The sequence below is a fragment of the Podarcis liolepis genome (genome assembly GCF_965112155.1).
Source record: "Podarcis liolepis genome assembly, chromosome: 1".
Lineage (NCBI taxonomy): Eukaryota > Metazoa > Chordata > Lepidosauria > Squamata > Lacertidae > Podarcis > Podarcis liolepis.
In genome coordinates this window covers 103,079,468-103,100,907 of record NC_139554.1, presented here as the reverse complement: position 1 = coordinate 103,100,907, position 21,440 = coordinate 103,079,468, and the positions used below count along the sequence as shown (strand labels likewise).

Genomic DNA, 21,440 nt, shown 5'->3' with positions numbered 1-21,440 from the left:
ACTTTCCACCTGAGTTATGTGCAGGGACTCAGGCTCTGTGTTCATTCCACACCTATGGGGACTCCTTGGTGCGCATCAAGACTCTTGCTTTTCTTTTGTCACACATGGGAGAAAACCCTTCAGGTATGATTCAACTGTTAGGTCTCAGTATTCAGTTGTGGACACTCTCTTTGAGGGTCCATTTCATGGGTCCAGGAAGAGGATGGCTTTGGGTGGGGTTCATCATGTTAAAACCTCTTTTCTATAGTTAGCTTGGGCTCCCTTCCTTCCCTGCACCTGTGTTGTTTTCCTTTCTGTTTCTTTTTAAAAACTAAATTCAGTTATGGATCATAGGGAATACATCACTATAGACTTCCCTTCCTAAGCCCAATTCAAGAAAGCCTCAAAGTTGCAACATTGCAGGCTTCAGGGACCTACAGGGTTCAGATAGTGCCAGCGATCCAACCCAAGGAACTCTTGCCAAGTCTGGTGCAGGAGTGGGGAGCCTGTGGCCTGCCAGATGTTGTTGCTGAGCTCCAGCTCCCATCAACTGCAGCCAGCGTGGCCAATGGTCTTGCACGAAGGGAGTTGTAGTCCACTGAAATTGAGACCACAATTATTCAAGTTCTTCCTGCAGTTATTTGTCCCATGGGCTGTGTACACACTATAACTCTATAACACATCCAAAGCACATTCTTTCCCTCAAACATTTCTGGGCACTGCAGTTTGTTAATTGTTGCTGGACACTATAATTCTGTGAGGGCTAAACTGCAGTGTCCATAACTCTTTGAGGGAAATAATGTACACAGTTTATTTAATAAATCAGCCACCCAGAGGCAAACAGCCAACACAGGAGGGCCCATGCAAGATCAAGACCATGGGTAGGCAAACTAAGGCCCGGGGGCCAGATCTGGCCCAATCGCCTTCTAAATCCAGCCCGCGGATGGTCCAGGAATCAGCGTGTTTTTACCTGAGTAGAATGTGTTCTTTTATTTAAAATGCATCTCTGGGTTATTTGTGGGACATAGGAATTCATTCATCCCCCCCCCCAAAAAAATATAGTCCAGCCCCCCACAAGATCTGAGGGACAGTGGACTGGCCCCCTGCTGAAAAAGTTTTCTGGCCCCTGATCAAGATCTTTGTGTGGCGTGGGCAAATGACTGTCCCTGCCACTATCCTGATCTGACCGGGTGCCACTGAAAGTTTTCCTCCCATTATAAATACAGCGGTACATCAGGTTAAGTACTTAATTCGTTCCGGAGGCCCGTACTTAACCTGAAACTGTTCTTAACCTGAAGCACCACTTTAGCTAATGGGGCCTCCTGCCGCCGCCGCGCTGCCGGAGCATGATTTCTGTTCTCATCCTGAAGCAAAGTTCTTAACCTGAGGTACTATTTCTGGGTTAGCGGAGTCTGTAACCTGAAGCGTATGTAACCTGAAGCGTCTGTAACCCGAGGTACCACTGTAGTAGGGAGAGGGAAGGAGGCAATCCCATTGGGGACTGTGGCATGGCAAAGAGACAATGCCTTCCTCTCCCACACCATGTTTCAGCTCCACCTCACATACCCTGCCTATTGGTTGAAAAACAATCAGACATGCAGATATAAACCCATATGAGAAGCATCATGTCTAGGATAGCCATGAACTCATTAATTATCTGACATTCCTTTTACCACTCTGATTCCACACTTTGAGGTTTAATGTTCCTTTGGGACTGCAAATAGAGGATGTAGAGAGATAAAACAAACTGGAAAGCATGGATTGATTCATTCTTCTAGGATAGCTAAACTCCCTTCACAACTTATTCACTAAACTGTCTAGCCGATCAGCTGAGTCAAGGCTACTATTTCCAATACCCCAGAGTTTATAAAGCCACAAATGATTCAAACTATTGCATACTTGAATATTCGCTATAAGGAAAAGACACCTCCCTGACATGGAACACGAGTATGGGGCATAGCCCTGCACAGGGGTTCTGTCTGAACGTGGATTAACAGCATAAGTAGGGGGCCACACGCACCAGCCCTGCCCTCAACACCCCCTCCGCTCCACCCCAACTTTGTCATGTTAAGTTGAAAGGGCTGGAGGGTGAATCTATAATAATAATAATTTATTATTTATACCCCACCCGTCTGGGCTGGGTTTCCCCAGCCACTCTAGGCGGCTACACATTCCAAGCACATTCAGCTGATCAGGTTTGGGGCATCCTCTCTAGACTTTTAGTATTTTGTAGCAGTGATTCAACCAAATACCAGAATTGCAAGTTTGCACAATTAAAGTGCTCTATCCACATTAAAGGCCTTTTGTGGGTGGGAAAGTGATGGGGAATTGCACTGAAAAGTGTGGGACCGAACTTTTCTTTCTTTTTTTGGTGCTCACTCGTAGCCGAGTAAGATTGTCTTCCATAAACACGTTTTTAACAATGAGTCCGTAAGTGACTGTAGAGGCCAATTCTGGACCCACACATCCTTCCACAGTGGGGACATTGGTTTCTGGGCAGGAGCTGATCACGGTGTGGATTTGCCAAGCATGCCTTCCTCTTAGCACATTTCTCCCTTGCGCCCTGAGTTCAAGTGTCTTCAAAGCCCATGACACCTTTGGTAAAAGCTGTTCTCCAACTGGAGCGCTCGCAGGCCAGTGTTTCCCAGTTGTCAGTGTTTATACTACATTTTTAAAGATTTGCCTTGAGACAGTCTTTAAACCTCTTTTGTTGACCACCAGCATTACGCTTTCCATTTTTAAGTTCGGAATAGAGTAGTTGCTTTGGAAGACTATCAACAGGCATCCACACAACATGACCAGTCCAACAAAGCTGATGTTGAAGAATCATTGCTTCAACACTGGTGATCTTTGCTTCTTCCAGTACACTGGTATTATTGGGACCAAACACACTGGCAGGAGCAGGTGAGCATCGATCCGCCGCCTGCAGGTAAGCAGCAACTCACATGCCAGCAGCTTAAGCTAGTACCTCTGCCCCACCACACTGCCCCCTACTGGAAGACAGGCAAACACCACACAACATATACAATTTGATCTTATTTGTAAGGCGCTCTGTTTTTGTTTTTACGTTCTGGTTTTGTTTTGTCTGTGGGAAAAAAAGAAGAGAGCAAGGCAGGCAAGTCAACTTAATGTTTTATGTAACTTACTTGTTTTAGTATTTTAGTATTTTAGAATACTAAATACTTGGCAGAAAGGCAGTATATGCATTCAGTCTATCCATCACTCAATACTGGAGCCATGGAAACTGCGGTGGAAGCGGGATGAAGCTACTGAAAACTATGGGAATCTAGAGCTTCCTTACAAGATTTCGATGTGCCAGTTCTTGAAATCAACAAGATAAGCCTTTCCAGTTGAAGGAATCCTTGCTCCAGCCTTAGAGGATCTTTTTTTAAAAAAGAGAAGTTTTGAGTTTTGCATTGGACCATATAAAAAAGACAGTCATGGCTTTTATAATGATTTAGCCACATGTGGAAAGAACAATTCACATGCCTATTTTTCTACAGCCTGCAAAATTGCATAATGCTTTTTATCATGTGTCATGCATCTTGGGTGTTTCCGCACATTTATCGTCCAATTTCCTTCCCATTCACAAATTCTTGATACAGAAGTAAGGTCTATGTTCCTAGATTCCATTACACGTTTCCCCCTGAACTGAATCTCACATCTGCGAATAGGCTGGTTGCATAATAAACTGTTCACTGCAATGGTGTGGTTGGTTTTTGTTTTGTTTTTAAGCATCCAGTACATTTAACTTTTTGGTTGAAATTGTTGTTTTGGAGCTGTCAATAGGAAATACACTTTGTAAATGTTATCCTGCAGGTTGTGGACTCTCCTTCCTTGGAGGTTTTTAAGCAGAGGTTGGATGGCCATCTGTCAGGGATGCTTTAGCTGAGATTCTTGCATTGTAGGGGGTTGGAGTAGAGGACCCTCAGAATCTCTTCCAACTCTGCAATTCTATGATTCTATTAAAAATATGTTGCCTTGGAGCACGATTCTATGCACGTTGACTCAGAAGCAAACTCAAGTAAGCATGATAGGGCCTTTGTTGTTGTTAGTTAGCTTCATTACAGATTTTTTTAAAAAATATACTTTTACAAAAACAAAACCCACAAACACAAAAAGCACAAAGATTAATTAGAGTAGCAAAGAAGGCTTTGGGTGGGAAATTGTAATTAAGACCAGATAAACGATTGAGAGGGGAGGAACCCAGTGGTGGTGGTGGTGGTAGCAAATTGCCCCAAGATTTGATATCTGTGTTGAAGTAGAACAGTCACTTCTCTTGCAGATAACAGTTTACAGCCAGAGATGGCCGGACTGAAATTTGAATAGCTCAAGTAGTGAAGGAGGGTAGAATGATCAACTTTAAACAACACCTTTTAAAACCAAGAACTTTATGAAGAGTATTGCACAAGACCATTCACCATATATATCAGCATCAGAAACGGGGTGGGGAATGGGGAGGTGATGCGTCACTTATTCCAGTGACAAATGGGCTAACTATAGCTGTTGACACACAACTGCACTCGGAATTTCTACTGAAAATGATGCACTAGCTGGTTGGTAAAGCTTATTGACTTAGCAACGAAACACTGGAATGTTGGGAAATGTGGGTTCCCTGCAACATGAGCAATTCTTTTGGGACATGGTCTGGATCCTGCGCAACAACTACTAACGGTGCATCTTTCTATTTTTGGAAGCTGCCTTATGCCTAGCCAGATTATTGGTTCATCTTCCATTTTCTACTGACTGGCATTAATAGGTCTCTAGGGTCTCAGCAGGAGATCTTCCCAGTCTTGCTATCAACCTGAGATCCTCTTAATTGGAAATGTTAACTGGGAATTGAGGGATTCAGTTGTTGGTTTCAGTGGTGTTTGCTGACCTGTAGCCTGAAAAACTTTTTAAATATACAGTGGTACCTCGGGTTAAGTACTTAATTCGTTCCAGAGGTCCGTTCTTAACCTGAAACTGTTCTTAACCTGAAGCACCACTTCCACTAATGGGGCCTCCAGCTGCTGCTGCGCTGCTGGAGCACGATTTCTGTTCTCATCCTGAAGCAAAGTTGTAACCTGAAGCACTATTTCTGGGTTAGTGGAGTCTGTAACCTGAAGCGTATGTAACCTGAAGCGTATGTAACCTGAAGCGTATGTAACCTGAAGCGTATGTAACCTGAGGTACCACTGTACTTACTTAGGTTGCAATCCTATACGTGCTTACCTGGGAGTAAGACCCACTGACTGCAATAGGGCTTACTTTTCAGTAGATACATGTAAGATCGCACAGCTTGCATTTCTGGGCATAATGCAAAGCAAGGAGAAGCTGGCTGCTTACATATAACAGCTACTAGGTAGAGGCCACTTTGGATTTGACTGTGAAGCAGGTTTAAGAACAATTCTATAAACACAAAGGCCCAGTTTGCACTCCTCCTTTCTTCCATGCAAAGTAGCATTTGAAATGGATATACAGTGGTACCTCAGTTTAAGAACTTACCGGTAATTCGTTCTGGAGCTCTGATCTTAAACTGAAACTGTTCTTAACCTGAGGTACCACATTAGCTAATGGGGCCTCCCGCTGGCGCTGCACCACCGCCGCACAATTTCTGTTCTCATCCTGAAGCAAAGTTCTTAGCCTGAGGTACTCTTTCTGGGTTAGCGGAGTCCACAACCTGAAGTGTCTGTAACCCGAGGTACCACTGTATCACACAGATGTCTGATTAAACTTAACACCCAATTCATGAAATCTCTCTCTCTTAGCCCAGTATTGTTCTGATTGGCAGAAATTCTCCAAAGTCTCAGGTGTGCAAGGTCTTTCCTATCACATAGTACCTGATACTTTTAAAAACTGGAGATGCCAAGCTTTGGATTTAGGATCATCAGCACAAAAAGCAGGGGCTCAACTACTGAGCTACACAGTTTCTCCTCATAACATGACGCTGTCATTACAAAAACAACAACCACAACCCACACCTTCTTTTAATTTATACAGTGCTTGTCTTCTATCATGGAACCCAAGGCCTTGTGGTTCCCAGGCAGTCATCATTTCATCCAAGCCCTGACCAAACCCAAATCCACACCTGGTGTGCTTTCAGATCGTCAAACAATCGTGATAAAGGCAGAAGCCAATGGTTTGTATTACTATAAGGCAGATCCCTATGTTAGGGAAGGGGAGAGGGTGTTAAAAAGTTTTCAGTTTAATGTACATAAAATGCTGTGTTTGAATGCACTGTAGTTAAAATGCTGTAAAGGGAGGCTTACCTTAGACCAGAGGTTCCACTATGGCAAAAGCGTCAGAGAAGGCTGGTATTTCTCCATTTCTGGAAACGTGAGCTGCAGAACTCTCACAGGAGGAAACTGGAACTTGAAAAGCCTTGGGGGTGCTTTTTGGAGATGACTGGTGGTAGTAGCTTCAGCAGCAGCGGTTACAGAGCAGCTCTGCAATGATAAACAAGCTTAGGAACTTCCTCTGAGGCCAGAAGAGAGAAAAGTTTACCGAACTGCATAAAGGACCGAACCCCAGTGCTCGTTTGCAATGTGTTGTTACATTTATCAATTCTTGTTCTGCAGTAAAGCTTTAATAATAATAATAATAATAATAATAATAATAATTTTTATTTATACCCCACCCTCCCCAGCCAAGGCCAGGCTCAGGGCAGCTGACAAGAAATAATAAAAACAAGTTGAATGAATACTTTGAGACTCATTCCTGTGGTGGAGAGAATTCCTTTCTACACATGGGCCAAAGAAAGAATTCCCAAGAAGCTAATAATACTATTTGAGCGTGCTTCTGTGTATTTGAACATCGAATAATGGGAAGTTAGGTTAGCACATTCCTTGCTGGGGGTGGGGGGCGAGGAGAGAGACCATCTCCCATGCTCTACCTAATAGCTAACACCTCCACTAGAAGACAAATAAAACCATCACTAATCCAATCTCCCATTTCCTCAGATAGGAAAGGCATCGCCTGCGCGATTTATCCCCGCCCTCCCTGCACGTGACTTCCAGTCAAGGGGCTGCAACTCTCTGATTTCGTTTCCTGGCGATCCTCCCTTTGCAAACGGGGATGCAAAGTTCAGCTCCTGTAAGTTGTGTGTCTGTGTGCGAGGAGAAACTTTGGGGACAAGAGCCTGCCGCGTTGTCCCCCGCCCTCCCCATCGCGCCTTGTTTCCAACCCTACCAAGCAAACCCGCTTCGGGGAACTCTTGGTGGTGGTTTGCTTTTTTTAAAAAGCGAAACTAAAAGTGGTTTCCTCTCGCAGGAGGACGGTGGGTGCCTCCGGTTTCAGGAAAGAGCAAGGAGTGCTACCTCCGGCTTTTTGCTGGTCGATCTCGGGAAATATCTTCGAAATTTGAGAGGGTCCAAGTGCATTTCCCTGTTCTAATTTTACTCGTCTTAACTTTTTTTTTGGGGGGGGGGTCGCTTTCTGCGCTTGAAAGCAACGCAGCTGATCCACAACCCTGGCTGGTGAGGTGGAATCCAAATACAGCAACTGACCTCTCCTCCCTTCCCGAGCTTTGCAGTAGAGACTAGAAAAGATCCCCAGAGATCCCCAGACTGGAGCCCCCAATCCTGGAGTGCCGCCTCCGCTGCTGAGCGGGGGGGGGGGGCAGGAAAAGCGCGCAAGCGTGGAAAGGTCCTGTAATGAGTAAGAATTATTACCTTGAAACATTTGTTTCCCGCGGGAATGACACACGGTATTCTCAATTTCTACAGTTGGGAAGGTTTTGCAGTAACTATAAAATATTATTTTTTGCTACACATAGTACTGTTGTTGTTTTTACGGTAATCTCGGTTTGCTTACAAGAGTGGCTTGGGAAATCCTGCCAGATGGGCGGGGTATAAATATTGTTGTTGTTATTTTTTCATCATCATTATTAACCATGTAAAGGAAGGTGTTATTGCTGCAGGAAAACAAAATAGAGAGAACGACTTGCCTTCCAAAATCACCTACCTAAAGGTTTCAGGGTTGGTAGTGACAATATAGTCATAGAATTAAAAGTTTATGCAATTCAGACAAAAACAAGAAAAGTGACTTGATGATGATGATAATTTATTATTTATATGCCGCCCACCTGACTGGGTGGTCCCAGCCACTCTGGGCAGCTCCCAACAAAAAATTGTAAAAGCACAATACAATATCGCATTCTAAAAACTACCCTGAACAGGCCTGTCTTCAGATGATGATGAGATATTGCCTCCTATATTAGAGGGGTTCACTCAAGCATCTCGTATGTTAAATTCATATGTGAAGGGAGTTTGGGGTTTTTTTTATGTTGCCCTACCCACACCAGCCATGCCATCACCACACTCCTACTGCTGGCCACACCTTTTATTAGCTATGTGAAGGGGCCGTTTACACAGAACAATATTTATTTGAAAGCTTTAAGCCGCATTGTAAATCATTTATGCAGAATAAGCTCTCTCACACACATATCTGCACAATTTATTCGGGTTGCAGAATTGGTATTATTCGGGGAGCAGAATTTCTGTTACCTTGTTCAGTATTTGGATTTTCTTCATGTACGGCGCATTCCCAATGAAAGTCTTGTTTTGGCAGATACGGTATATATTTTGGTAAAGGCGGCTCCTCTGAAACACTTTCCAACCTGCAACTGCCTAGCTCTTTCGCCATCCAATTAGCTGTATGGCTGGAATTCACCTCAGGCTCAACTGAGTGGATCACTAATTCCCATGGGTGTACAAAATAAAAATATGCATGATTCTCCCCTCACATGGAGGAGTCCTCTGTGGCTACATCAGTAATCGAATTTAAATAAAAATATCATTGATTTTTAGCCACCCTGTCTAATAGCTATGTAAGTACATGTACATTTACAGTCTGCAAATCTCATATTGACCCAGGTCGCATATGGAGCAGCTAGCTGGATTGATTGTTGCAAGTTAGCCATATTGCAAGCTAAGGAGTCTCTAAGCTCCAGAACTCCCTGCCTAAGGAGGCCTGTATATTCCTTTTGTTGGTCTTTCACAGGGAGCTGAAGGCTTTCTCCTGTAGATGAGCCTTCAGCGATTTGTCTTCAGTCATGCTGATTTCTTATTGGATGATTTTTTAAAAAAACAACATCAACAAATAAATGCATACCAGTGCAGATTAATCACAACACTGTTGGTAGGAAGGGAAACTGGTTGCTAACTGCTCCTGTTTTTATTAACTTTTTCATATCTGTTTTTGTATTTTTTAATATCATTATTGTTAGTGAAAGGTGGAACTTATATTGAATTAATAAATAAATAAACACAACATAGATCTGTGGTATGGGAACATAAACAAATGTGACTGGTAAAGAATATCAGGTGCTTTGACTGGATTGCTATTAAATATTTCGATAGGATGTGTCTTGTTAAAATAAACTTCATGTTCCAGTGGATTTAGCACGTCAGACCTGCTCAAATGACAATTGCACTATGAATATGCACTGATGATGCCATCATTCTTGCTATTTAAAAAGTTCTATTTTCAGATGTAGTCTCTCCTCATATTCTTTACATTTATTCTAAAACAAATGTTTGCTTAAGTGTCATGTAGTAGTGGAAGGTGTTTTGAAAAAGGCTGGACAGAGCTTTGGAAATTATTCTGAATGTCCTTAACCGTTACTTACAAGGCAACAGACAGATTACCTCATGATCTTTTCCTGTCTAGGTTTTAATGATTCATATTGAATGAAAATCTATTAATGAATATAGAGAAGGTCTTTTCTCAGCAGATTTGTGTCACTAATCTGTGTTGTGTCTCATGTGGATAAGAGCTTTTCAGTATGAATTCAGTACTTAAGATATCTTGAATTAGGGCTACTATAAGAAAAATGTCCACTGAAGGTTATTTTGTCAGAAAAGTGCATAACGAAGTAAAAATTGTGTCAGGGAAAAGGTAGTTTTTTGATGTTCTTTTTTAGATGACTGGGGTGCTGCTGGGTTCTGTTCTGGGCCCATTGTTTCTCAGCACCTTTATAAATGACTTGGATGAATGGTATTGAGGGGATGCTTATCAAATTTGCAGATGACATCAAACTTGGAGGGTTTGCCATTACTGTTGAAGACAAAATCAGGTTTGAATATAACCTTAACAGATTGGAGAACTGAGCTCGAACTAACAAAATGAATTTCAATTGTGACCAATGTAAGGTTCTGCACTTAGGCCAGAATAATCAGCTGCACAGATATAAAATGGAGGACACCTGGATTGCCAGTAATACATATGGAAAGGATCTAGGAGTCTTGGTATACCACAAGCTTAACATCAGTATGATGCAGCAACAACAAAAAAAAGTGAATGGGATGCCCAATGTATGTCAAGGAAGTAAGAACATACACTAAAGAATTGTCTAGGATTGCTTCTTCAGAAGCAAACCTCAATATTTATTTAACTTCTGGCATTCATTGCAATACACAGGCATCCCTTTATTGAGTAGTCTTCTAGTTAAAAGGTTAAGGTTTGCCCCACCCTTTTTCATAATATGTATTTCTGACTGTGTTTGTAGAATATGGAGGAAAGTGAGATTACAGGAGCACTTGTAAATGAGATGGAGAATGTTAAAGAACCAGATAAATTAAAGGTAAGTTCTTGAAGTGCCAATGCAGTTCCATTTAAATAGCTTAAAGCCTGCAGCCCAGATATTTACAGAGTGTATAATTGTGTATTTGTACCATTTCATAGATTATGGAGAATGGTGAGCTTCCAGGCACACTTGTGAACGAAACAAAGCATCTTGGAGAACAGGAAAAAGACAAAGTAAGTTCTGTCGCTGGTCCTTGTGCAGTTCCATTAAATGAAGATTATAGTTTTAATTTGTAGGTGTCTCCCACTGGATGGAAGTGAGAATTAAACCGGACTTATTGCTTTAATGGATGGATAGATTTGGTTCTGATTAACTTTTGTTTTGTAGACTACTGAGGAAGGCCAGGTTGAAGACCAGCGTGTCACAGAGGCAGAAAGGGAACGGCAAGAATGGGAGGTAAATCTCTGTAGGTTTTCATGCCATTCAAAGATGGCAGCATGAACCTAATGCATAGGCTATGTGGAACCCTTTTCCAGCCCTTGGGTTGGGTTTCATTCCCATGTGAAGAGCCAGGGGCTGCATGTCATTGGTGGGAGGAGCTGTAAGCAAAAATGGGCAAGACCTGGGGCAAAAATGGGCGGAACAATAGGCGTGACTCTTGCCTTTGTAGAGCAGGCTACATTCCAGCTCCACACAAGCCAGAGGGTTCTACGCACCTCCATTCATCCTACAGGCAAGCAAAGAGTCATTACAATACTGTTATAATATATTCCAGCCAGGCAAAAGCATTCAAGGAGGGTGAAGAGCAGAGCCCTATGACAGGTATGGCCCATGACCAAAGGCTGGATAGAGAGCCCTGGAGGAGGAGGGACTCAGCCCCCCAGACCTGAGGTTCCCCACCTTTGCTGCCTGCGGCAAGCAGCCGCATTTGTTTAGAAAGCCTTCCGCTGAAACCGTCTTGACTTCTCTTGCATTGCAAAGGAGAAGGTTGCCAAAGCTGAAAAGGAAAAGGCCGAAGCACTTCTTTCGAAACTTGCTGCTGATGAGAAGAGGTCCCGCTGCCAAGAGGAGTTCACAAAGCTAAAGGATCAGGAAAACGAGGCACTGAGGGAAAGAATGATGCTGCAGGAGAAGCATCAGGTAATATAGATTTGTGTTAGTTAGCTGCCTTTTTGCATCCCTATCCTGAGGTGGCGGTGTTGTTGTTATTGTTATGTCAAAATGTTGCAGTGGGGAGTGCTTCCTGCTGTGGATTAAAGCAGGTCAGCAGCAAATGTTACAAATTCAAAATATAGCAAAGTGAAAGATAGAGGCAGCTGCTCACATAGTCATTTTGGCCTCTTCCCATCAAGTAACGAGAGAGCCTATTTGTACTGCCATTATTTTAAGCAAATAGCAAAATAGTCAATATGGGGAGCCTCAATCCTGCTCCTTTCTGTGGCTTGAAAGCCTAGCATTTGGGGGCCGGTTCTGGTTTGTTTGCAGTGAAGGAAAGTTACTCTGCACATGCTTAGGAGTACAGTGGTACCTTGGGTTACAGGCGCTTCAGGTTACAGGCGCTTCAGGTTACAGACTCCGCTAACCCAGAAATAGTACCTCGAGTTAAGAACTTTGCTTCAGGATGAGAACAGAAATCGCATGGCGGCAGCGGGAGGCACCATTAGCTAAAGTGGTACTTCAGGTTAAGAACAGTTTCAGGTTAAGAACGGACCTCCAGAACAATTAAGTTCTTAACCTGAGGTACCACTGTACTCAATATCTTAAAACTCTTGTTCATGTCCCAAGAGAGGTATTTAAACAGATTTGAGAGCTAATCAAGATCTAGATTAAAAAGAAAAAGAAAAAAAGATTTGGGAGTAACATCTTTACTCTTATTAAGATCTGAGTGTTCGTTGTGCACTGGAATACTTTTTGACTGAGACACAAACTCTCTTTAAACAAGGACAGAACAACTAAATAGAGCAAAATCAAGCAACAGGGATATTGTAACATTATGGCCACCATGTGGACATTGCTGGAAGTGCTTCCACATGGCATAATGGGTTCTGTGGAGCAGCAACAGAAACAATTGCAATATGTGACTGACATTTCAAAGGCCTTTATAGTGTTAATTTCGGAAAGCAAGCAGTACAGAGGCTGGCTGTTCCAAAGTTTGAATATAATCAAGGTTTGTCTGTTTGGGCTAGAGCAGTCTTCTCTGTCCTGGTACAATCCAGATGTGGTTGACTACAATTCTTATCAGCCCCATCCAGCACAATGAATGGTCAGAGCTTATGAGGCTTGTAGTTCAAAACATCTGGAAGGCACCAGATAGGGGAGGCTGCGTTCGGACCTATTCTTGGGGGTGGACAAGAGTCTAGGAAATTAAATCATGGGAAACTTTTATAGTAAATATTAAGCAATATTTTGCTTACTGTAACTGCTTGGTTGTTGTTGACATTCAGTAAAACGATTACCTTTGAAAAACCATTTCTACCTCCCATTGACAGATATTTAAATCTTCTCTCACATTCTGCAGGAGGAACTTTCCTCAATAAATTCAAAGAATACTGAGCTGAAAAGGGAAATTCAGATCCTTAAAGCCAGGCTTGCAGAAGAGAAAGCCAAATGTGGAGAGCTTTCACAGAGATATCGGGTAATACTTATATTTCATTGTTTAACCTTCAAAGGGACATTAGCTGTATTCAGGACTGTGGGTGAGATGTTGCTGGAACTGGGCTGCCTAAGGCATAAGAGACAATATTTTAAACTATTCCAATTTCAAATTTTCCTGCATGCTTGGGTAGACTTTGCAACTCCTCCTTGTATTTCTGAATTTTTAGTTTACTACAGATTAACACCCTCATTACAATTTCGTTAGGAGCAATTACCCTTGTAACTTCGTTAGGAGCAATTACTACTTATGCACTTAAAATTGCCTAACTTTTTACCAGTGCATTGCATGAGTGTGGCCAGTGAGCAAAAGAGCCCAGCTATATCAGACCAAAGGGTTATCTAGTCCAGCATCCTTTTTGCAAAGTGACCAAGCAGATACCTATTGGAAGCCCGCAAGCTGAACAAGACTGGCCACTGGCCAAAGGTTCCCGGTCCTGTTAGAAACTTTAGGAACAAGCAGGCACTATGGGGCCTACACGCCAGTGAAACCTTTCATCCAATAAGTATAGCATTTTGGGTTTTGCTGTGTTTTTATGAACAATGTCATAAATTGTTTTTATCTTGTCATCTTCTGTTTGGTTTCTAAAATACCAGCTCAAAAACGACATACCTGAGAAGAAGATGAAGTTTATGCGGCTGGAGAATATCAAGGATGAGAGCATGTATATGAACATAACCTGCCTTTTTCACATAGCAACAAAAATCCCATTCAGGCTAAGCCAAGGAGAAGCTCTCATCACATTTGAAGAGGAATGTGGTAGGAAATGTGCATTCATATATATGAATGCTATTTTATTTTTTTAGCAAAGACGTTTGGGTCAGCCAAGTCCAGGCCAAGACGTTGAGCAAACTGACCACATGACCCTGCTGTGAAGATATAACAGTAACCGACAATTGGATGCCCTTTAATGGTGCGCCAAATCTGCCACCTTAGGCAGCTGCTTCACTCTTCTTCTTGATAGGGCCAGCAGGATATTCATAGTGTAATGGGTAAGCTTTATGTCAGAACCAGAGAAAAAAGCATTGACCTATAAAGTGGTCTGTAAAATTATTTAAAATCAGTACAGTGAAACCTCGGTTCCCAGACGCCTCTGTTTTGGAACGTTTTGGCTCCCAAACACCAAATACACGGAAGTAAGTGTTCCGGCTAGGGACCAACAGGAGGAGTCAATAATTATTTAATAATTGTTTAAATGATACATTTTGCAGAGGGGGGGTGGGTGGGGCAGAAAATCTCCTTAGGGGTTGGATATGACCCATAGCCAGCCCTGCCTTTCACACAGACTTCTGTGGCATAGTGCAAGCTAATTCCCCGCAATTTTTGATTACTTGACTCCCGTGAACGTTTAAAACCAAATGTATATATGGCCAATTTTTATGTATGAATTTGTTCCTTGGTTTTATACTTGGTCATGGAAAACTATTAACATGCTGTCCTTCAGTTGCCCAGGGACTGATCCAAAAACACTGCCATAATGTGAACTTTGAAAGTAAGATGATACCTATGAAAGCTCTGCCTGTTATCCTGGAGAGGGGAGTAACATTTGAGGTAAGTCAGTGACTGTGGTTTTTAAGTGTTATGTGTTGGTGAGTTGAACTCTGAGACAAAAGTTTTGTTGGTGGTTGCAATTCTATACAGAGTTACTCAGGGGTAAATCTTTTTGAACTTGGACTTTCAGAAATATGAAGGCCTGGGGAAAACAGGAACATTAATGAGAAATGTCTGTTCCCTCCCTTCTGTTTTTTAAAGGGTAATTGTAAAATGTGGTGTTTTTTTAAAATCCCGGTGAATTTTCTTTTTTTTTCCCTCTGCGCATCTCTCAGGACTTGTATTTGAATAAATCTTCCACAGAATCAGGTTGTATCATATACATTGCAGACCTGTATATGACTGCTCATAAGTACCGTATTTTTCGCCCTATAGGACGCACTTTCCCCCCTCCAAAAATGAAGGGGAAATCTGTGTGCGTCCTATGGGGCGAATACAGGCTTTCGCTGAAGCTTGGAGAGCGAGAGGGGTCGGTGCGCACCGACCCCTCTCGCTCTCCAGGCTTCAGGAAGCTATCAGCAAGCCTGGGGAGCCCACGGGAATTCCCACAAGGCTCCCTAGGCTGCGGATAGCAGCCTGCCGCCCGGAGCGCTGTGCGCTCTGAAGCAGAGCACCCCGTGCTTCGGGCAGATATCCGCAGCCTAGAGAGCCCTGTGGGAGTTCACGCAACGCTCCCTAGGTTGCGGATAGCAGCCTGCCGCCCCTGGCACGCGGTGTGCCCTGAAGCAGAGTGCGCCGGGCAGACACCCGCAGCGTGGGGAGCCCTGCGGGAGTTCCCGCGGGGCTCCCCATGCTGCGGATAGCAGCCTGCCGCCCGGCGCGCAGGGTGCCCTGAAGCAGAGCGCCCAGTGCGCCGGGCAGACATTGGCCAGCCCCACAAGCTCGGGGGACAGCGGGGAGGCGCAGCGCCGCCATCCCGCTGTTCCCCCATCTGATTTGGGGGGGGGAAATAAAGGATTTCCCCCCCTTTATTCCCCCCCCCCAAATTAGGTGCGTCCTATGGGACGAAAAATACGGTAATCACAATTGAGTTCAATGTTACCTACTCCCACAGAAGCAAATATAGAATTACAGCCCAAATCTTTTAACATATTTTTTGCATGGTATACTCTGGTGAAGCAAAATATTGGACCTATTTACTTACAGCCTTCTCAGCTTGATTTGTGAGAAATGTATTTAACGCCTGGTAGTCACAGTGATGTTTGGTAACAAGTATAAGTTCTGCAACCTTCTGCCACTCATGCTGTAGCTGATAGGGACTGTGTTCTTGCCAATGAAACCCATGCTATGGTCATGATATGTTTTGGCCTTTTTGCTTCTATAAATGAACATGGCTACAGTTCTGGATTTTATTTCACACCTGTAATTTTGGATTGTTTTGCAGCTCCATGCTAAGATCTCTAGAAAGCAGATTAATGTTTCTAACATCCCATACCTAAACATCCCTCCGGAATGGATGAGAGATAAGTTGGAACTGAATTTATACAAAGCTAAACTGGGAGGAGAAGTGCAGAACGTGACCTATGACCAGCAGTCCCAGATGGCCCTCGTTACATTTGGCCAGCCAATAGGTGATCTCTGAAGCATTGTGCAAGTTAACTTTACAAAATCTGATCCCCTTTTATTTGCATTACTTTTACTTTGACATTGTTCAGTTGACTGCAGATTTGAGCATCATTTGATTGTTGCAAAACTGATCTAAGATGCATTGACACCAAGTACTATCTCCTGTCTCCCCCCACTGGTAGACTTATAACACAGTCTATTGCAGGATTACTTAGAAGTAGCCCTATTTAGTTCAACTGATATTCCCTACCACATCCATATAGGATTGCAGCCTTAAGAATAAAAAGGATATATAGCAATGTTACCTGAAATGCATTCAGTTCCAAACCACATTCTTCTGCACTGGTGAGTGTTTTTTATTCATCCTAGAAAAGAAAAAGCAGATGTGCATTCCATTTTACATCTTTCTTATTCACTAGTGCAGTTGTACACATTTTTAACCTCTGCCCTTGCAGCAACCATTTTTTAAAAACGATGCTTCATTTTTATATCACTGTAAACAAGGGGGGTGTTTATACCCCAGATGTGGTAGAAATGAATAATGAAAATATATATGTTCACTCAGAAGTAAGTCTTGGTGTGTTTATAGAATGCTGTTTGAATTGTTGTGTCCTCCTTGGACACATTTTCTAGCAGGGTGGCCAAATAATATATGGAGATAAGTGCTCCTGCATCTTTAATAATGGTTTAGAAGCAGGAATGCCAGCAGTTATTGCTTGTCCCTGAATATCTTTGTGATATTCCTTATTCTACACAACTGTTAGTATAGCATCACTCTCTGGCTACCCTTGTTCCTTCCGATTTTAGGCTGCAGTCGTTTTCACACTGAACCTAAGATCAAGTCCCATTGAATTTAGGGGCCTTCTTTTGAGTAGACATGACAAAGAGTTCACTAATGGTGCCTCGTAATGGGACATTTAATCATTATGTTATGTTTATGCTCAATCCCAGGTAAATATACATAGGGCTACAATATTAGTCATCAATACTGGTTTTGTACAAATAAACAATTGCCCAATTAAAGTACATATTAAAATATTAATTTGCAAGTTTGGGATTTTATTCTGTATGGAAACAATAGGGTTTTCTCCCCCTCCCCCTGCCCCTGAAGTTCAGTACTTGGGATAAACTGTATTTCTTCATTACATTTCTACTGTTTTTCTCTCCTAGCTGCTAACAACATTGTGAGATATGGAAAATGCCCTTTCCGTACAGGTGAAAGGACTCATTTTGTCCTGGTTTCTCCTATCATAGAGAAGACTCTGAATAGATTTCAGGTAAATGGATCATACCCGTGGGGCTTATTGCAGTTAGTAAATGAACGGAGACTTGCAAGCATTGCAAGTATTGTGCCACAATCCCAGTCTTTACTAGCAAGTAAGTCCTACTCAGTTCAGTGGCACTTACTTCCAGGTAACTGTGATTTGTAATTTTAATCATAATAGTTAAAACCTACTTGTCTCACTTTCCAGAGAATGCTTTTCTTCACAGAACTTATCTCAAAGAGGCTGTGGTGTCAAGTAATGGGGAGTGAGAATTAAGAGCTTAGAAGCGTTCTGAGAAACAAGCATAGGTTTGAGACCCTCGGATTTTAGCAACATTGCCACGCCATGTTTGAGATCCTCAACATCATGTGTGCGAATATAAGGAAGTGCATATGACACACCATCCAGAACCTAAAAGGCACTTTCATGATTCTTGGGCTGGCACATTTTTCCCCCTCTTCTGCTTTTAGTGATTTCACCGAGGCCCCACTATTGATTTTTCCTAACAGAATTAGGTTGCCATTTTTAACAAGCAACCAAAAGGTGTAAGTACATTTTATTCTGGCTACTTAGCAACCCTACAGGACAACAATTGGTTTACCTTTAAAATTAGACACACAGGCATTACTTGCAGCACTCAAAAAAGACAAAAGAATTTATTATTATTTTTTGCATCAATGGGTACTTTCCTCCCAGTCCAAATAGCTTCAGAAGAATAATTTTTGTCTGGACCAAGGCAGGTGGAGGGCAGCAGGTTAAACCTAGTAAATAAACACTCCCACAGAGGCACTACTTACATTTTAAAACTAATGAAAGTATGCTTAGAGCAAAGAGCATCTTGGCTCTTAAGGACTAAAGCCTAAAGGTTTTGCCTGCATAACTGGGAGTAAGCCCCACTGAATTAAATGGGACTTACTTCTTAACAGACATGGTTAGGATTGTAGCCAAAAGTACAGGTTTATAGTTTGTTTTAAAACATCAAAAAAGGGAAGGACCACATGACCTGCTAATACCAGTATTTTCACTCCACCAATTTATATATTCCTTAAAGAGATTTGTAGTCACAAGACGTTGTGTGTTTTTCTTTTGACAGATATATTCAGGGATTTCCAGGAGAACCATACTGCTAACAGGAATCAAGGCAGAAGAGGAGGAGGATGATGAAAGTGTGCAAGATATGATTGCGATCCACTTTCAGAAACCTAGAAATGGTGGTGGTGAAGTGGAAAATGTCAAATTCGTTTCACAAGGAGCCAAAGTCGCTTACTTTGAGAATGATGCAGAGAATGTTATATGACAGAGAATGAAGTTGAACTCGACTTTCCATTCTGCCAAGGGCTTCATAGAACAATAAACATGCTCTGTATTTTATTTTATTACACTGGATGGTGTGCCTGCTTTTTTTCTAAATCAAAAGTCATTTTTCACAGATAGGAAGGTTCTCCTCTGATCCAGCAAAAGTAATGACAAACAGTGCAATCCTATCTATGCATGTTTACTCAAAAGTAACTCTCACTGTTTTAAATGGGGTTTACTCTGAAATAAGTGTGCATTGGTTTGCTGCCTATGTTCATCAGACTGTAAAGAAGGCATCACTAGGCAAGCACTGATTGATCTTAGCGCCACAATAGGAAACAAGCCCCAACAGAAATGATGGCTGATATAAGATGACCACAAGTCCTTTACAATCTCAGGAAATTGATTATATACTAAGTCTTTAGAGTAGAAGGTTCATTGCAGATAGCTAATATTGGATCCTAGATTGCTGTTATGGTTAATACGATATAAGTGCTCATAATAAATTGGTGTGTTTCGAATATATGTCTAGTGCTTTCTTCCTAAAATCTAATTAAATGAACCTGGGACTGCATTAGTTTATTATTTATTTATTTATTTGTGTGTGTGTGCGCGTGTTCGTGTGTGTATTCACATATGATATATGTGATAGGATAAGGTGTGTGTTTCAAATACATGTAATAGGATACATGTAGAAAGCAGAATCCAATTAAATTACAAATCATTGCCAGAATAACTTTCATTAGCAAAGGATAATCCAAACAGCCAAAGTCTGAGTAAAGCCCAATTGAGGTATAAAATCATAAAGGAATAAGTCAACATGGCCGCCACTGCCTTCCAATGTTTTTAGCCAATGTTTTTGATTGATGCGCGAGTTCCTTGGGCCCCAAATTATAGGAACTCCTGGGGTCCCAAAGAACTGTTTCTCTCTTCCCTTTAGTGCACTTTTTCTGCTTGCTTCATTTTTCTAGTCCTTGAAATCCCTTCCTTTCATCTTAACAGCCAATACACATCTTTCCTCTGGTGCTTTTTGCCTGAGAGAAGGTACTTCCTACAAGTTATGTTCTGCAAATGCTAACTATACGATAAGGGTTCTCATCCACACTTTTGCTTGAGCCGTGTTTTGATCGCATTGTGTGCTGAATAATTCCCTGGGGTCTGAGAGCATTTCCTGTCTTTCCGAGGCCATTCCTTGCTGCTGATGTCTATTTTGTTAACATTTAAAATCTCCAAGGAGCTCGAGGTGATGTCAGTAGTTCTCCCTCTGTCCATTTTACCTTTTCAACAACCCTGTGAGGTAGGTTAGGCTGAGTTTGTGCATGAGGGAAACTGGCTTGATAGACTCAGTCTTGGGACTTCTTGTGGAGAACGAAGGAGTTTTGGATCCAGGGGGTCCACAACACACCCACCCACCCTGTCTCTCCTGGAATAAGGAGTTTCTTGTGGGCATGCTGGGGTCTTTTATGATGAGGAGACCCTTCTGTCAAATCTAGTCCTGCCCCAGCCAGTAGACCTACAGATTAGAACTGTGCTCTCAAAACATTGCTCCAATTAATCTCTTAATGTTTAATACCTCTTGCTTAACATTCCCACAGTTGTTATTCCTATTCCAGTTTTGCATTAAAAAAAAAAAGTATTTTCAGAGGAACAAACCTTTGAAGCTTTTATTAAATAACATTTGAAGTGGACCACAGAGAGAATTAAGGGACGTGGGTGGTGCTGTGGGTTAAACCACAGAGCCTAGGGCTTGCCGATCAGAAGGTTGGCGGTTCGAATTCCCGTGACTGGGTGAGCTCCCATTGCTCGGTCCCTGCTCCTGCCAACCTATCACGTCAAAGTGCAAGTAGATAAATAGGTACCGCTCCGGCGGGAAGGTAAACTGTGTTTCCATGCACTGCTCTGGTTCGCCTGAAGCGCCTTAGTCATGCTGGCCACATGAACCGGAAGCTGTATGCTGGCTCCCTCGGCCAATAAAACGAGATGAGCGCCGCAACCCCAGAGTTGGCCATGACTGGACCTAATGGTCGGGTCCTTTACCGAGAGAATTACTGGGATATGTTAAACTGATGCCCACCTCCCACCTCGAATTAAAAGATGTGGAACAGAAATGGGTCATGCAGTGAAGTATTTTAAGAACTTTTCTGTGCATGCAGTAATGGAAAAAGCTTGGCTGCTTGGATTTCTTCCTGACAGACTAGACGAGACTGCAAAAGTACCCTAGAATTGCAGTGTTGGAAGGGATCAACACAGGATCTTCTATCCAACCCCCTGCAATGCAGGAATCTGCAGCTGTACCATACGGGGACAGAAATCTGCATCCTTGCGTGTTAGCAGCAGCATGAGCTAACCAGCTCTTGGAAGATTAAATGAGAATTAAATGAAGATTATTCATTTATTCACATTTATAAATCAAAAGAAGACGCCGATAGGCAACGAATGCTTCCCTCGTCTCTTCTTTTCCTTTCAAGGAAAGCACGAGACCCTTCGGTTCCCTCATTTAATACAAAAAAGCGAGCGAGGGCTTTTCGACGCCGCTCTGCCCCGCCTAGACAAAGTTGCGCAATGCCTCTCTCGCCTAACTGGAACGAACTACACTTCCCAGCATGCACTCTGCCAGCCCGCC

At 42.5% G+C, this 21,440-nt stretch overlaps 1 protein-coding gene across 4 annotated transcripts; it reads left to right on the top strand.

The window, feature by feature from the left end:
- Positions 1-6,975: 6,975 nt before the first annotated feature.
- NMI (N-myc and STAT interactor) lies at positions 6,976-19,338 on the top strand. 4 transcript variants are annotated; one of them, XM_083494934.1, is made up of 11 exons: positions 6,976-7,053; positions 10,469-10,543; positions 10,645-10,719; positions 10,874-10,942; positions 11,468-11,626; positions 13,005-13,121; positions 13,736-13,898; positions 14,584-14,690; positions 16,075-16,261; positions 17,427-17,533; positions 18,615-19,338. In XM_083494934.1, exons 1-11 carry the CDS (start codon positions 7,036-7,038, stop codon positions 18,816-18,818), a joined length of 1,281 nt encoding a protein of 426 aa, XP_083351060.1. In that variant the 5' UTR covers positions 6,976-7,035; the 3' UTR covers positions 18,819-19,338. The 4 variants fall into 4 exon arrangements, with proteins under 4 accessions (XP_083351060.1, XP_083351062.1, XP_083351061.1 ...); XM_083494935.1 differs by having other exon boundaries at positions 7,032-7,237; XM_083494933.1 differs by lacking the exon at positions 6,976-7,053 and adding an exon at positions 8,972-9,099.
- The last annotated feature ends 2,102 nt before the right edge of the window (positions 19,339-21,440 follow it).

What these genes read in the sequence shown, in the direction of transcription:
- NMI (XM_083494933.1), top strand. Translation starts at nt 8,986, where the DNA reads ATGAGCCTTCAGCGATTTGTCTTCAGTCATGCTGATTTCTTATTGGAT. An exon ending in TGCTGCAGGAGAAGCATCAG is followed by an intron (nt 11,627 to 13,004) that starts GTAATATAGATT and finishes CACATTCTGCAG; the next exon opens with GAGGAACTTTCCTCAATAAA. An exon ending in CACATTTGAAGAGGAATGTG is followed by an intron (nt 13,899 to 14,583) that starts GTAGGAAATGTG and finishes GCTGTCCTTCAG; the next exon opens with TTGCCCAGGGACTGATCCAA.